We start from the raw sequence: 16056 nt of genomic DNA on the forward strand, positions 1-16056 counted from the left end.
ATGCTTGTTTAATCTTTAGGAAATATTGCACTACTAAAAGGAAGAGTGCAAAAAAGGACACTACAGTAGTAACAGGTCATGTGACAACTGGATCAACTATAAAATCACATGATGAACTTTAATAGACTTTGTCGAGTATTTCAAAATAAAACTTACTCAATATACAAAATCTTTGTTTTCTTAATTTTGCTGTAGTAGTGGTATTGTGAGTACAGTAAATTATATGGTACAGTATATTTAACAGAAATTATATGTAGTTAGTGGTTGAATGGTCTTTTTCTGAAGGATGTTCCTGGAGACAGTTCCTCTTCTAGAGTTTGGTATCTGATAACTGGAAGAATAGTTGTAAAAAGTAAGAAAAAAATGAAAGCATTACGACTGCTATAATACACAGCATGAGTCCATTAAAAATCTTAAGTTGCATGACGTTTTGGTTTTCAGACATTATTGGTCCCCGGTCATCTTCAGCTGCCATTTCAGAGGCCAAAATGTGTAGACTCAGTCTTTTATACACAGGGTTTTATATAAGAGACTGAAAATCAAGCCATTTGGAATATGCAGAGCTATGCCGCCCTCTGCTGGACAACACTGGAACACGTTTTGCTGTGTTGTGATTTGATTATAATGTCCTAATGAAAAATAATGTGTTTCAATTATAAAATCATACAGTTTTTGCATTTATAAAACGGAAACGCATGTTGCTTCATATGTTATATTTAACTTTTATTTATTTGATATGCTTTTAATTTGACAATTAAATTGTAATTATATGAGGGAAAAGAAACTTCTGATTATAAGTACCCATGACTTTGCCTCTAGAGAAGCTAAATCTGATTTTTTTATCGTTATTATTTTCTCATATGAAGAAAATAAAAGCTGTACGTTGCTTCTCTGTCCGTCCAACATTTTTGTACTGTGGGTCATCATAAACAGAAGCCCTGTACAGGAACATTGATATAAATAATATTTATAGTTTCCCTTACCAACCAGCTTCTACCTTTGTCCTCCTTGTGTTTTTCAAGTACATGCAGCATGGCGTCATGAAGGGTCAGGAAGAACATGGAGGTCAGAATCTCCTCATCGAAGAACATACAGCTGTGTAGTTTCTCCAGGATGTACACTGTTAACACATGAGAAGCTTGGTATGGGTTTTCACAGACAGTATTACTTACTCAGAGTATGTGTCATCAGTAACCCTGGTATATTGTCTTTTTAAGAAAAACTAATGAAACTCACCATCACAAGAAACAATGTAGACATCCACATCAATACGGATGAACTCTTTGAGTGCCTGTGGAGAAAAAAGTGAGTTTTCATAAGAGAAATATTTTGAGAAACTGTTAGTATGTAATGTATCAAATCACAATTAATAAGTGATAAGTACATTGGCTCTACATTTTGTTTGAGTTCAACCAGCTACTTTTTAAAAATCTTTTGGTGGTAGTGGATCTCACGGGGCTAGCAAGAAGGTACTTTGCCTCACTACCACTAGCATTTATTGAGCCCCAATATGTGGCAGCTCCCTGAATGTATTGGTACCGTTTTGAGTCCCTTCAGAGCAGAGATGTCTAGGAAGGAGACAGCAGAGAAGTCCAGGATCAGGCTGTGGAGGTCCACTCTGGGAACACTGATGTGCGCGGGAAGTTCAGCGTTCCAGTCCATCCGGAAAGGAAGGTCCTTGAAGTCAGTGGGCTGATCCAACTCCTCACCTTTCATGCAATACTCATCAGCTGTGTGGCGGTATGAGCCCCTCCAGCCTTCCTGTTTTACAAGTGTAGGAAAAAAGCTTTATTGAAGAACACTTTGAAGCATTCACTGGCATGGTAGTTATTTGAGTTCTCACCTCTGCAATGTTGTCATCCGTTTTCTGCCACAGTTTCTTGAGTTTCATGAGAGCCTTGTTTCTCTTCCTCAAAACCCTAATGGGGCTAAACCCAACCTGGAACAACCATGTGTTTGAATTATGTTCATACCCATTTATCATAGAAACTGAAGCAGAGGAGAGAGTAGATGTGTCATACATACAGCTTCTGCAAGCTTGTTCCTGAAGAAATCAATATTTGCAAAGAAGATAGGTGAGGGTATCCTGAAGACTTTTACACCCTTTGGTTGAAAAATCTGAGAATCATCACAATAAAACATATGTGATAAAGACATCATGACATGAACTGAAACCGTTTGTTATTCATATGATGACGAAATCGTTGTTATGATTACATTTCACATACTTACATGTAGATAATCTTTGCAATCTTTGTAGAGGTCAGTCCCTGGGATGTTAGCTAAGACAGAACAGCGGGGGCTAAAAGACATGAACAGGGTGTTGGCCAAGCTACTCATGTTTGTTCAGATAAAATTTACCATCAACGATCAAACCAAAAATAAGGCAAGGAAAGGAAAGTGTTCTTCATACATTCAATATTAGGTAGCCCATCTATCTAGGATAAAGATTTGGGGTTCAATTTGTGTTTTTTGGAGCTTAACCCATACTTGACTTTTGTGGCTTTGATTTTGACCATTCCTTTTTTTTGTTTCTGTCTTTAGTGAACTGAACTGCAGTCAGCGTCCACTCCTGTCCAGGCTCTTACTCTAGAAGCATGAGCAAGCACCGTGTGGATTAGCCAGCACAGTGACATGACATGTATGAGACTCAGTGTTGGGCCTTTTCCACCCCAACAATAGGCTTACACTGGTGGACAGAATTTGGGCTGGTTTTCAAGAGTTGTGCGGGTTTTTAATTGTGTTAAAAAGTTATATATATACATATATATATATATATATATATATATATATATATATATATATATATATTGTAAAATATATATAAGTCAAGAGCCTTTCCCTGTAGTTTAAATCACTGATAAGGGAAAGAGAGCTGTCCACAGTGCTGAAGGAAAATTAACAAGGTAAAATTACATGATAGAAAGAAACAGACTAGTTTATATTATAACAGAGGGAAAAATAGGCAGCCAAAGGGCAAAAGGTAAGGGATTTACTAGAATTAATGTTTTTTTTTTTTTTTTACAGAATATTAATTTAACAAGAGTATTAGCAAGTGCAAACAGTTTAAGAATGTCTTACAAGAAAACCCTGACTGTATGTATGTTAACGACAAAAAAAGGTGTAAGACTTCACTTAGAAGTCAAAATATATACATATAATAATAATAATTATTATTATTATAATTAAGAAGTTTAGGGTTAGGTTTGATAAATATAAGAAAATTTAGGGTTAAGTTTTCTTAATTTGTATTGTTTCTTATCATATCATGGATCACGTTAGCTGGGTAAGTCATGTGGCATACTAGCCAACTAACATGTCCCTTCAGAAGGTATTATGTGAGAATAACATTAAGTTAAGAAAGAAAAGGAAAAACAGCACTGGTCAGTTTTGATCCCCAAAATCAGACAAAAGTTCCTGGATATGGGAAATGCTCTGTCATTGTTTCAAGTTCTCCCACAACACATACTAGATATGCAGATGGGTTTCACAAGATAAAACCTTTTTGGTGGACTTTGTGTTGGATTCTGCGTTATGGTCCGTGTCGGTTGTTTGATGACATTAGCAGACTCGATTTCTAAGCTAATGTTTGGTAGTTCAGCACAGTTTACAGGCGATGACAAAAGGAAAGGTACTCAACACCATCCAACCCAACATACTCACAAACAAGCTCACAGAGATGGATACGGACTAACTGAATTTCCTCTCTGGGATAAAAAAAAGTAATGTTGATTGATTTAATTTGATTAGGCAATATAGCGATATATATATATATATATATATATATATATATATATATATATATATATATATATATATATATACTGTATATATTAGATTTTCTAATTATTTACTTATGAAGTCAGTTTATATAGTAAGGAACTATGGTCAAATGTCATAACTTTTGTGATTACAATTGAGTCCTGAAGACGACAGTGAGCAGCTCCACCCCCAAGCCCACCGCCAGACCCAGATCCAGTCCCAGCAGGATGGCACCTAGACATGTTCCCACCCACACCACCTGCAGACAGACACCTGAGGTCAAACATTGAGTCAATAACTACGTAAATACTCAACATCTTAGTTTTGGCAGTTAACTATACACTTACACATTCTGGTATGTCCCTCCTCCACAAGTATGGGATTTCTCTGAACTGCATCAGCATGCCCTTCAGGTTCACAATGACTAAGGCGCCCAGGACAGACTGGGGTGAAGACAAATATAAAGGGTATGTGTAAGGAATCTAAGCCAGCCAACATCTAAGTTTACTTCAATATGTGGATCAATGTGACATAAAACCGGCTCATAAAACTAAAACATAAAACTAAACAAACAAAATAGCATATATATTGGCATAAGTGACACACAGAGGTATAAGTCTTACCTTGGGAAGTGGCTCCAGCAGGAAGCCGAGTGCCACAGTTACAATCATCGCCATCATGGCTGAGATCAGCCCTGCAAGCTGTATTTGTAAAAAAGTAAAAATAAAAAGTTAATGTTTCATTTTAACATACCAATGAAGGAAATAACACAGTATAAACCAGATTGTAAAGCAACCTTACAACAAATGTTTCTCTGTGTAGTGACCTTGTAAGAGTTTGTGACCCAGGAACCAGTGAGATTTGTTTTCTGACCTGTGTTTTGCCTCCTGAGCTCTCCTGCACAGCTGTCCTGGATAGTGCTGTGCTGGCTGCAAAAGACCTGAAACTTGCACCAAATATGTTGCTAACACCAAAGGCAATGAGCTCCTGGGATGGAACAATAAAAAGTTAATGTCCCATATTGTAAAAAGTAAGATTTCCATGTCTTTTTCTGATACAAAGCAAGTCAAGGTGTAATAAATGCTGGGAAAGTATTAAAATTATCAATCCACGGAGAAATGCAAACAGCCTGTATTCAGAAAATGTGCTGTTACAGTTATCCCCCAGCTGCAATGATAGTGCAGAAATGCGTGAGTGCAGATGAAAAAAACCTGGAAACGCTCATTAGAGCAGACTGGGCTTTTTCAAGAGGAAGTCAGACAGTATGAAAAACTATGTGTTTTATTAACATTAAAGCATGTAAACGTGCTCAAGTAGAAAACCAAAATAAAGGTATGAACCTAAAAATGTGCATGTTCCCTTTAAACATCCTCTCTGGTAATGAATGATTCAGTTTGACCCACTTTTTTATACGCAACACATGAAAGCTCATATCCAATGCTAAAATAAATCCAATTCGAATGTCATTTTATATCTCCATGACCGAAATTACGAGGAGTTTTATTCTCGTCCTCACCTAGTATCAGTAACCAATTAACTTTTTTTGACTGCCTCTCTCACCTGATTCCCATCAATGGTGTAGTCATGTTTGATAGAGTAGACTTTGGCCACAGAGAAGGCAACAGCAAACCCCACTATGGCTATAGGAAAGGCCTCCACAGCGCTCTCCTCAAAGACTTCCATATTGGGAGGCAAGGGAGACTCATACCTGAAAGGCAATTGTTTTTAATTATGCATTGTGCAGTATATGAACAATGGTGGTAAGTTGCAAAGTACATTAAAAATCTTTACTTATATAGTTCTGAGGTAGTTGTACTCTACTTGCGTATTTTCATTTTATGATACTTAAAGGACCGGTTATGATGCATGTTTTAGCACCCTCAAATCCATTGTACACGTAGATATGCAGAACGCATGCTCAAAAGGTTCCCAAGTTTTTTTCAGGGTGCAATGGCTGTGGCCTGTGATAAACAAGTATAAACTTGTATGACAAGGACCTAATCACAGCTTCCCTTTCTTCTGTAAATATCAGTCTGTGATAAATATGCGGCAGAAGTTTACCATTTTAGTGCAGGGTTACGATCAGTCTCAGTTTCAATACACCCTTAAAAAACAACAGGTTATTGTCAGTTGGTATTGTCAGGTGAAACCTGCCCCCACACCCTTGAAAGTCGCCGGCAAGCTGGACCAGGCACATGACCTTTTCCATGTAGTAAAAGATGCAGCAGGTGTCCTAGGCCTTACATTTCCACTAGATTACAAAGACAAGATTGTACTTTTTACTCCACCATATTACAGCTATAGTGACTAGTTACTTTTCATATTGATATTGTACATAAAAATATATGATAAGCTTATCAAAAACATTGCATTGTTAAATCAGCGATTCCAGACCATTTAGCCTAAAGGCAGTGTTAAGTTGCAGCCCCTTGTCTTGTTCCAGGCATGTCCCCTCAACATTTTCATATGGTTTAATTTAAATAACTGTTCAAGAAAAGAACATTTAATATTTCATTTAAAAAACAGAAAATTCCATAAAATTAATGCAAATGTGTGCAACAGAACCTTGGTTTTTTTTTTCCATTAATCATCTCATGATCTCTCAGATTGACCTTGTTGTGTATTAAAATACCTTACTCTATATAAAGTACAACAAAACAAGCTCACATTTTCACACAACCTAGCAGTATTACATGAAGTGAGGTATTTATGTGTGCGGTATTGGTAGTTTTACTCAAGAAAAGCAAATTTTTCACCACTAGATTTAAATTGCCTGACAAAACAGAAACCGACCTGATTGTGCCCAGTAATCTACTGATGATGTATGGAACTTAATACTTACCCGCTAACCATTTTGCCAACAACGTCAACACCAAATCTTGTCTCGAAGTTGAAGCCAAAGGACACGCCACATGCTATGATAGTCTGTGTGAGTAGAAAAGACACCAGAGGGACAAACAACTCAAATTCCAGGTTCCAGAGCTTTTTTGACTGCCCCAACAAGTAAAGTTTTTTATTAAACTTTTTTCTTATACTTTGGAAAAGTATCAAGGTGTGTATTTGATAAGATAAACTGCAGGAGGAGTTCCCCTCACCATGATAACCTCAATGGGGATGGGAACAGGTAGCTTGGCTTTGTATCTGTCATTGAGCTCCTTCACAATGAACACCACCACCATGATCACTATAGACATCACGAGGTCACAGATGTTGGTGGAGGTGATTTTGACAAAGATTGCCTCCAAGCTCTGTCAAAAAAAGCAAACACACTCATCACTTTTTCACACAATTTATTTTTTTAACTGAAGTCAGAAGATTCTACAGTAATCATAAAAAGGCCATATAAGTAAAAACTGCCCTGTGTAGTTTGGACACTGGCTTAAAGCCAAAAGTCCAAGCACACTTCTATTCCCCCGACAGTGTTACAGTGTAAATGGGTCTTCATTCAGCTTTCACAATGAAAATCATTACCATGGTTTATGATGGATAGCAACATCACAGATTGTATGACTTTACAATGAATGTGTGTTGTTCTGAATACCTCTGCATAATGTCAGTGAAGCTCTGTACGAGTCAAGGCAGAAGGAAATCAACACTATGAAAGTAAGCAGTCTTAGCAGCACCCCCTAAAAACATGATTTAGGAAAATAATTCAAAATGAAGATATTTGCTTTTGCAAATGAATTCTTTCAATGTGACTTCTTTTTGTTAGCAGTGGAGTCACCCCCTGCTGGCCATTAGAAAGAATGCAAGTTCAAGGCACTTGGCCTCACTTCAGGCTAGCTCTTACCCCCCGTTTCTAGTCTTTGCTGCCCAGATTAACTAACAGGCTTCTAGCTTCATGCAATATTACTGCACAGACAGAGAGTTGCACTGATCTTTTCATCTAACTCTTGACAAGAAAGCCAATAAGTGTCTTTCCCAAAATGTCTTATTATCATTATTATAATGATTGGGAGTGGTAAGTTCCACCTGTTCCAAATAAAAAATCTCATAGAAAATAATAATACAAGTGTCAAATACATCCTGGACTTACCCAAATTATGGAGAATGGACCAGTGAAGCTTTTAACATTATACCCTAACACAAACTTGAGCTGGGACACCAGAATGTGGACAGCAGCTGCTGTGGTGAAGCCGGCCACAAGAGTGTCAGACAGGTACACAACAATAAAGCCCACCTGCAGAACACCCATGGCAAGCTGCGTGGGACAGAAAAGGTACAGGAAAATAAACTTGGTTAAAAAATGATTTCTTGAACATCCAGAATTGTATGGTATGGCATAGCATGGTAAAGTATGGTATGGAAAGGTATGGTATGGTATATATGGTATTGGGAAGGTATGGTATGGTATGGAGTCAAATCTACCTGGAAAATCCCCATTAGGAAGGTCACAGAGGAAGCCACCAGGACTCTCTGTTGGTCTCGGTCCAGGCCCTCAAAGTCAGTGATGTTGGCAGGTGGTCCTTCATCTGGAACCAGACGGACTACCACAGCTCCCACCATCAGGCTCAAGACTGGGAAGGAGCCTGCATGAAGGTGGGTGTTGAGGGGCAGGGGAGACACTGTTATGTACTATATACTTTACACTTTAGCAGCCCTACTAGAAAGTAAAATGGTTTTCCAGTTGATTTTGGAGAGTGTTACTGTTATAGTGATAGCAAGGCACCTAACCCCCCTGCACAGCTGCCCGGGCGCAGTAATGTGCTGCCCACTGCTCCTTGCATGGTGTGTTCACTTGTGTGTAAAAAAGGATGGGTTAAATGCAGAGGTTGAATTTCCCCATTGTGGGATTAATAAAGTAATTCATCTAATCTTAATCTTAATGTGAAAATATTTGAAAGTAGGAAGCACTGAATGACATACCTACAGATATGTGTCTTGAAGTACCGAGGAAGAAGTATATTAGCATGGGAAAGAAAGCTGTGTAGAGGCCGTAGCTCGCAGGCAGCGAGGCCAGCAGAGAGAAGGCCAGTCCTGAGTGAGAAAACAGCAAAATAAAAAAATACAATAAATGAGCATTTCAATAAAATTGATATTTTCTATGTTAAAATGCTTATTTATTTGCCACAAAAAAAGTGTATTAGAAAAACAAGTCTTAAAAATTGCTAAAATAGGCTAATTCTGTGGAAGTTGGTCGGTGCTTGTTTTAAATGTAAATTTTTCGAACTTCCAGTAGAAAATATTTGGTTCAGACTTTTGACAAAAAGAAGACTAAGAGTGTACAGCCATACTAACACCTCTGTGAGGCAGTACTTAGCTAAATGCTACATCAGCCTGCTAACGCTTACATGACAATGCTAACATTCTGTTTGCACGTATCATTGTAGTTAGCATGTTAACACTTAATAATTAGCACTAAACACAAACTAGGCCTACTGCTAAGGTCCATGGGCTCATAAGTTTAGATGTATTTGGTCATAAACCAAAGTATTGAAGAAAATCAACAGCAGTGGCCACAGATAAAACCCACGTTGTGTCTAAAAGGCCAATTAAAGATTTTCTGGGAGCAGGGTTGCTGAATAGAAAATATTTAACTATTATACCAGAGGCTTAAACTTCTGTGAGGAGTCATCAACATGAGAACACGTAAATGTGTCATTTTACAAAATATATATTTGAACAACTTTTGACATGGTCACACATATTTCCCATTTTTTTTATGCTGATATGTGATGTGTAAACACACACTTGGAACCCTGATTCCAGAAAAGGGGGACATTGTTGAAAAGGTAAATAAAACAATGTGATAATTTGCTAATCCTCTTTGACATAGGCTATATTTAACAACTGTACTTAAAAAATAAAAGAGTTCTGAATTTGATGCATTTCAGGGTTTTTTTTAATATGTTTTACACTGCATACCAACTTTTTTTGGGCTTGTAGAATCCATATTTTGCTGTCCTGAACACATGAGGAAATTAATTAAAATGAGACAGCATTGATAACTAGAAAATTTCCTCTGGGGAAATTTTGAAAGGGCCAGGGGGGCTACTGCCGGTGTGTGTACACTATGATGAGATTCTTCAGAGATTTCAAACTATGCCCTTTAACCTCAAAACACTGTACACAACTGTAATCACATCAAAGATCAAAGGCAAATAGATCAAAGCAATCACAAGAATTAACTGACACCTGTTAATGTTCCGAAAGAGTGACAGCAGCCAGAGGTGGACTGGTATTTCTGGCCTTGAACAGAAAGCATTTTTGACAAAACCATAATACCTATCATTGATCCGACTTTACTTTGAGCATCCTGAGTTCTTCCTGAACGTCTACATATGTTTTTTTGTTTTTTTAAGAAAAATGAAAAAATTGCTTTGTGAGAGCGATCTAAAAAAACTGTTAAATTTCCCTTTTTCAGAAATCTTCCTGCGTTTTTAATATGGGAGCCAATGAGGTAGTTGGTGCGTGTTGGCGGCGCATATGTGCGTCGTACGCCCAAACTATAACTCTGACAGCTTTACCAGAGGATTGTGAGTGAGAAGACAAATTTTCCTACATTTCTATGTATAAATTATTTCTGTAGAGTGGAATTTGCAGCCTGGAGCACAGTTTTCAAATTTATTTTTTGACAATTTTTTTTTCTCCCTCTACACTCTGGCGATGATGTCACACACTGTGACACGAACATTCCGTGCAATACACACCCATTATAATCTCAGAATTTCTACAAAAATGATCATGGTCATTGAACAGGGTGTCACAACCCCTGGCTGTGACCTGTCTGTTGCATGCATTACTGCTGGGGGGCGTGGTCGCTGCAGCTCTAGCCTACACACTTGCAACGCATCTCATCAGTCCTGCACTCCGGTTCCTCATTCCACAATCAACTCACCTATAAAAGCCCAGACCAGCCTTCCAGTCCCCGCCGGATCGTCGCATCAGTTTGTATGAGACACACCAGCTATTTAGCAAGTACACTCTAACCTTTTTGCATGTATCTAAACCTTGTTTTTCCTGCCCTCGCCTCAGACCGTCTCGCTCCCGCCTGCACCCAGTCCAGCCCGCCAGCCAGCCAAGACCGAGAGCTCTGGATCCAAACCCGCATCAGAATTCCCAGCAACACCACCACAACCTGTTTTCTGTGTGAAACCTCAAAATAAACTACCAATATCTCTCTGATCTCTGGTCTGCGTCTGAGTTCTGGTCACCAGCCCTGACACAGGGATTGATAAAAAACTATATGGCCTATCGAAACGTGAATTAATACACCAATACACAAGACTTGTGTCTACTGTTAAAAGTGTAAATGGAGTCTCTAGGTGAAATTATGCCGGAGAAGTAGACGTTTAAAAATCTCCAATTATTGTTCTTTTTCGCTAATTTTTTGTTGGCAGTCCCATTCAGTTCAATGCAAAATTTTGGGCAGTTTTTCGCGACTTACATCGCGAAAAATTCGTATTCTGTAGAGAAAAGTAATAGCACACCGATCCCGATCAAGCCGCACGTTTTGATGTATAATTTGTCCTGCAACTCTTCAAGTTGTAGGACTAGTAGCGGGACGAAATTGCGTCCGGAAGAGGAAGAAGAAGAAATCCACAGTATAACAGGTCCCTACAGCTATTGCTGTATGGGACCAGTGCTCGGTGCGATTGCCCCGAGCCCCTAATAAACAAAGGCCAAAATGATCGTACGATTATCATCAACAAGGCATTTTGGCTCATTGGATATTTTCTCTTTTTCCGACCATTCTCTGTAAACCCTGGAGATGGTTGTTAGAAATACTGAGACCAGCTCGTCTGGCACCAACAACCATGCCACGTTCAAAGTCACTTAAATCCCCTTTCGTCCCCATTCTGATGCTGCTTTGAACTTCAGCAGCCCGTCTTCACCCACAATACTTCGTCTACATACCTAAATGCATTGAGTTGCTGCCATGTGATTGGCTGACTATATATTTGTGTTAACAGACAGTGAACAGGTTTTTCCTATGGTTTCTTTATTTATTTGGTAGATATGCATAATGAGCATACAAGTGTACTGAGCATAGTTAACTATACTATGTATTTGTTTTTGTACTTCCTTTTGTTGCTGAAACTCCCTGTTTTGGATCAATAAAGTTTAATTTTTATCTTAAGCCAAATATGTCGAATGATTAAGGGATTTTAGTTCCTGTTACAAGAAGCCATATGAGAAATACACTTGTACTTATCCAACAGTCTCAAATGAGCAAAACTCAAAAAGGGTCATGAACAGGAGGAAGAATCTCAACATGCATTCAATGCCCTATTCATATTTACAAACTGTCACAGAAATTCCTGAAGAACCCAGGACTGACAACAAGAGAGCGGTCTTTCTGGTTTATTAAAACTCTAGCAAGAGGACGCATCTAAAACATCCCTGGTGACACATTCACCTAATTCTGGCCCCCAGGCCAAATTGGGATTTGTGGTAAACTGAAGTTGTGACCATCATCAAAGAGACTGATATCATGAAATAAAATCAACAATAGGGCCATAGAACAATAAAAACAACAACTAGAAAATTTCCTCTGGGGAAATTCTGAAAGGGCCACAGGGGCTACTGCCGGTGTACACTATGATGAGATTCTTCATAGATTTCAAACAATTAATACTAGTAATGTTATGATGCTATATTATATACAAGGAGCACACCTACAACAAGCATTCCTTTTCAACTATTTGAAGTCCGTGGCCAAGAGGTTAGGAATCAGGCTGGAGAGTCGCCGGTTCGAATCCCGGTACTGACAGGTCTAGGACTGAAGTGCCCTTGATCAAGGCACAGCTCCCCGGGCGCAGTAATGTGCTGCCCACTGCTCCTTGCATGGTGTGTGTTAAAAAAAAAAAAAAAAAAAAGAAAAAAGGATGGGTTAAATGCAGAGGTTGAATTTCCCCATTGAGGGATTAATAAAAGTTTTTAAAAAACTATATGACCTATCGAAACGTGGATTAATACACCAATACACAAGACTTGTGTCTACTGTTTAAAGTTTAAATGGAGTCTCTAGGTGAAATTATGCCGGAGAAGTAGACGTTTGAAAATCTCCAATTATTGATCTTTTTCACTCATTTTTTTCCGGCCATCCCATTCACTTCAATGCAAAAAATGTGGGTAGTTTTTCGCGACACGTACTCCATAGAGAAAAGTAATAGCACACCGATCCTGTTCAAACCACACGTTTTGATATATAATTCATCCTGCAACTCTTCAAGTTGTAGAACTAGTAGCAGGACGAAATTGCGTCTGGAAGAGGAAGAAGAAAAAATCCACAGTATAACAATAGTGCTGTAGGGGCCAGTGCTCGGTGCGATTGCCCCATGGCCCTAATAAAAAACACCTCTATTTCAAAGTAAATATACATACATCTGTCATCTATCAGATGGTGTTATACCATGTCAGTTAAGTTCCCATCACACATTCATATGCTGTGTTCTAAGTTTCAGACTCAGGCTCTCTCCACCCCGCTCCTCACCTTGCATAATGGCTACCATTCCAGTGCTGATACCGGACACCACATCACCCAGCAGCCACTCTTTAACTCTGTAGATCCTCATCCAGCCAATGATGGGCAGAAGAGAGAGGACTGCTTTCTTGACACGTTTTGAATCACAGCTTTAACAGAAATAAAATGCTCTTTGGCTTAAGTTTGTAACTTTAAAGAATTTTCATCTGACACAATTTCCTCAACTCCTCTGTCATAATCAGACACAGAAGATTTTAAATCAAGGGGTATTTAGTGAGTTCAATTCAAACAGTGTGATCTCTAAAGAACACTTACGTCAGATACTCTTTCACATGGTCCAGGGTGGTTTTGCGCTGCCTGTGGATTTTCTCATAATCTACATTAAAGCTGTCCTCTGAGTACACAGGTCTGGCCACCACATATTGTTTCCTCAAAGTCACCATGCTTACAGGTAAGGTGTCTAATCCCGGTATAATGAGAGAGGGAGGAAGAGTCCCAAAAGAACCTTTGGCTGTGGCTTACCAGTGCAGTGTTGTGAGTCTGTGTGTATCTAATCTGTTATCTGAGATCAGTCTCATCACAGCAGTTTTGTCTTATCTCTGTTCAATCATTAACACAGATTCATTGTGTTGATATGTCATTTCACTTTCTTATCCTTCTTTGGTTCAGACACTTTCAACAGGTTCTGGATAAGAGGTATGCCCACACTTGGCTTAAGTTTAAATAAGTAGTTAAGTTTTACTTTTTTCCCAAGTTATCACATAAAAAGCAGTTTATTAATGAAGAACAATAAAATATATAGATATATTTGGGTGTAAGTGGAAAAAACAGTGAAGGTGCAGCAGTTGCAAAATGTTGTCCGGTGTAATATTGGACAATATGAGGTTGAATGGTGCAGCAGCAGGTCTCCATTTCCGAGTTCTTGCTTTCAGTCTCAGTGTTGGATTGGGGATGGAAGCCTGAGGGCAGGCTGACGGTGGCCACCAGGAGCGAGCAGAATTTGCTTCAGGAGATAGGTGCAAACTGGGACACCACACCGCAGGGGATGCCCAGGAGCCTGACGACATGGTTCAACAGCAGCTTGGCAGTTTCTTTGGTGTATGGGAGCTTTGGCCGGGGCACAAAGTGAGCCATCTTGCTGAAGCAGTCTACCACCATCAGTATGCTAGATGGTGGCAGATCGGTGACAAAGTCGAGGGGGATGTGGGACTAGGTGCAATGGGGCACTGGCAACGGGTGCGAGAGGCCAGCAGGAGCTTGTAGTGAGGGCTTGTGCTAGTTGCAGGTGGGACAGGTGTTGACAAACTCCCGGGTGTCGTCGTACAAGGAGTCCGACCAAAAGCGGCACTGGACGACCTCCTTAGTGCACAGAGTCCCTGGGTGGCAGGTGAGTCGGGAGCTGTGGGCCCACAGGAGGACGACTGAGTTTCATGTGTTCTCCGTTGAGTACCTTGGCTTTGTGATAGAGAGAGGTCAGATCCGCTCAGATTCTACTAAAATCCAGATGGTTTTCGACTCCTCCCGTAAAACAACTCCAAAGGTTTTTGGGGTTTGCCAACTTTTACCTTTTATGTGTTGCGGCTCGACTGACTACTACAACTGTCAAGGTCTGAGGGTTTTTCTCTCCCTGTTTTCTGTGTTTTTGTGTTTGTGTCCTGTTCTCACCTCCCATTGACCTACTTCCTACAGGGGCGTCATCCAGGGGAGGGGTTTTCTAGTTTCCAGCTCTCGCTGCAGACACACCTGATTGGCAGAGCAATCAAGAGCAATTAAGCAATCAGGCTCTCCTACAAAGAGCTGGCTTCTCTACTCATTCAGTGCCAGAATGTTTGTCTACCAACTGATAACCTTCCAGGCTCTCCTTCTTGTTTTGCTTGTTTTTGCACCTTTTTGTGTTTCACCGTTTTTCCATGGTCCAGTTGCCGTTCCTGTTTCTGCAGTTATTTGAGATCACTCCACAGCACTCTCCCTGTTTTTGTCTTGTGGAAAAACTTCAACAAGATCCTTTTGTACATATCATAAATAAACTATTCAAGGTTCTGCCAGCCTCATGTTCTGCTTTTGGGTCCGCAAACAAAACCCTTACATGCAGTCTATTTACTATGAACATGGACTTGGCCTGTAGTGAACTTTGGCATATAAAGGTTGAACTTGTCACACAAAGTTTTACTATTGTATGTAAGGTGTCTGGCCAAGAATATTACAGTAGGTGCCATATAGATGGAAATCTATGGCCAGATTGATATGACAGGGAATATATGAAGCAGTAAACATATATTTTACAACTAAATGACTACAGGTGTGAACTTAATATCTGATGTACTGTGTGGAAAAGACGTTTTTTTGTTACCTTTTGTTTTTTAGACACCAGTTTGTGATATGTTGATTGTATACAACCCTGTCTCCTGAAAACTACATTCCCATATAACAAAACCATATTCTTAGTCGAGGCTATTGTCATGATTGATGGTGGAGTAGTAGCTGAAATAAGTTTCTCAACTTGTTTTGTCGACTTGGGAACAATTAAAATGCCTTAGAAGATTTGAGAGCTATTGTTGGTCAATAAGGAATTAAGACATCTGAAATGTAAGAAAGTGCTATACCATTAAGGTCTTGCTACATGTGATTTGGTCTGATGAGCCAAGTCCCCAATGCTATCATAAAGTATCTCTCTCTTTGATTAAGGTCAGAGCAACTGTATTTCATTTAATTCCCATTTTCATAAAGAAAGCTACATTCTATCAAAAATCCGGCTGTTGGTAATCTTTGCTCCAATGTCCAGTGAGAGTGGGAAAGCTTTTTAATAGTATGAGGAAATGTGGCAAATTAGTATTTTACTTACAAAAATACACAGAAACACTGCATAC

The 16056-nt window shown here is 39.2% G+C and overlaps 1 protein-coding gene across 1 annotated transcript; it reads right to left on the reverse strand.

The window, feature by feature from the left end:
- On the reverse strand, window positions 1-13632 carry LOC131961116 (chloride anion exchanger-like). The gene is made up of 19 exons (XM_059326387.1): window positions 13505-13632; window positions 13199-13338; window positions 8629-8739; window positions 8131-8291; window positions 7799-7963; window positions 6858-7010; window positions 6605-6687; window positions 5323-5470; window positions 4636-4749; window positions 4386-4463; window positions 4110-4205; window positions 3915-4021; window positions 2233-2302; window positions 2026-2118; window positions 1844-1939; window positions 1540-1761; window positions 1237-1291; window positions 984-1120; window positions 1-331 (listed from the first exon to the last, which is right to left on the reverse strand). The coding sequence occupies exons 1-19, from the start codon at window positions 13630-13632 to the stop codon at window positions 311-313; spliced, it is 2178 nt and encodes a 725-aa protein (XP_059182370.1). The 3' UTR covers window positions 1-310.
- Window positions 13633-16056: the final 2424 nt, after the last annotated feature.

Source organism: Centropristis striata, chromosome 22 (assembly GCF_030273125.1).
Source record: "Centropristis striata isolate RG_2023a ecotype Rhode Island chromosome 22, C.striata_1.0, whole genome shotgun sequence".
In the NCBI taxonomy this organism is placed as follows: Eukaryota; Metazoa; Chordata; class Actinopteri; order Perciformes; family Serranidae; genus Centropristis; species Centropristis striata.

Excerpts from the sequence above, each read along its gene's own strand:
- LOC131961116 (XM_059326387.1), bottom strand. The coding sequence starts at position 13,632 with ATGGTGACTTTGAGGAAACAATATGTGGTGGCCAGACCTGTGTACTCA. Across the intron at positions 13,339-13,504 it reads CATGTGAAAGAGTATCTGAC|CTGTGATTCAAAACGTGTCA; the intron begins GTAAGTGTTCTT and ends TTTCTGTTAAAG. Across the intron at positions 6,688-6,857 it reads TCCCCATTGAGGTTATCATG|ACTATCATAGCATGTGGCGT; the intron begins GTGAGGGGAACT and ends CTACTCACACAG.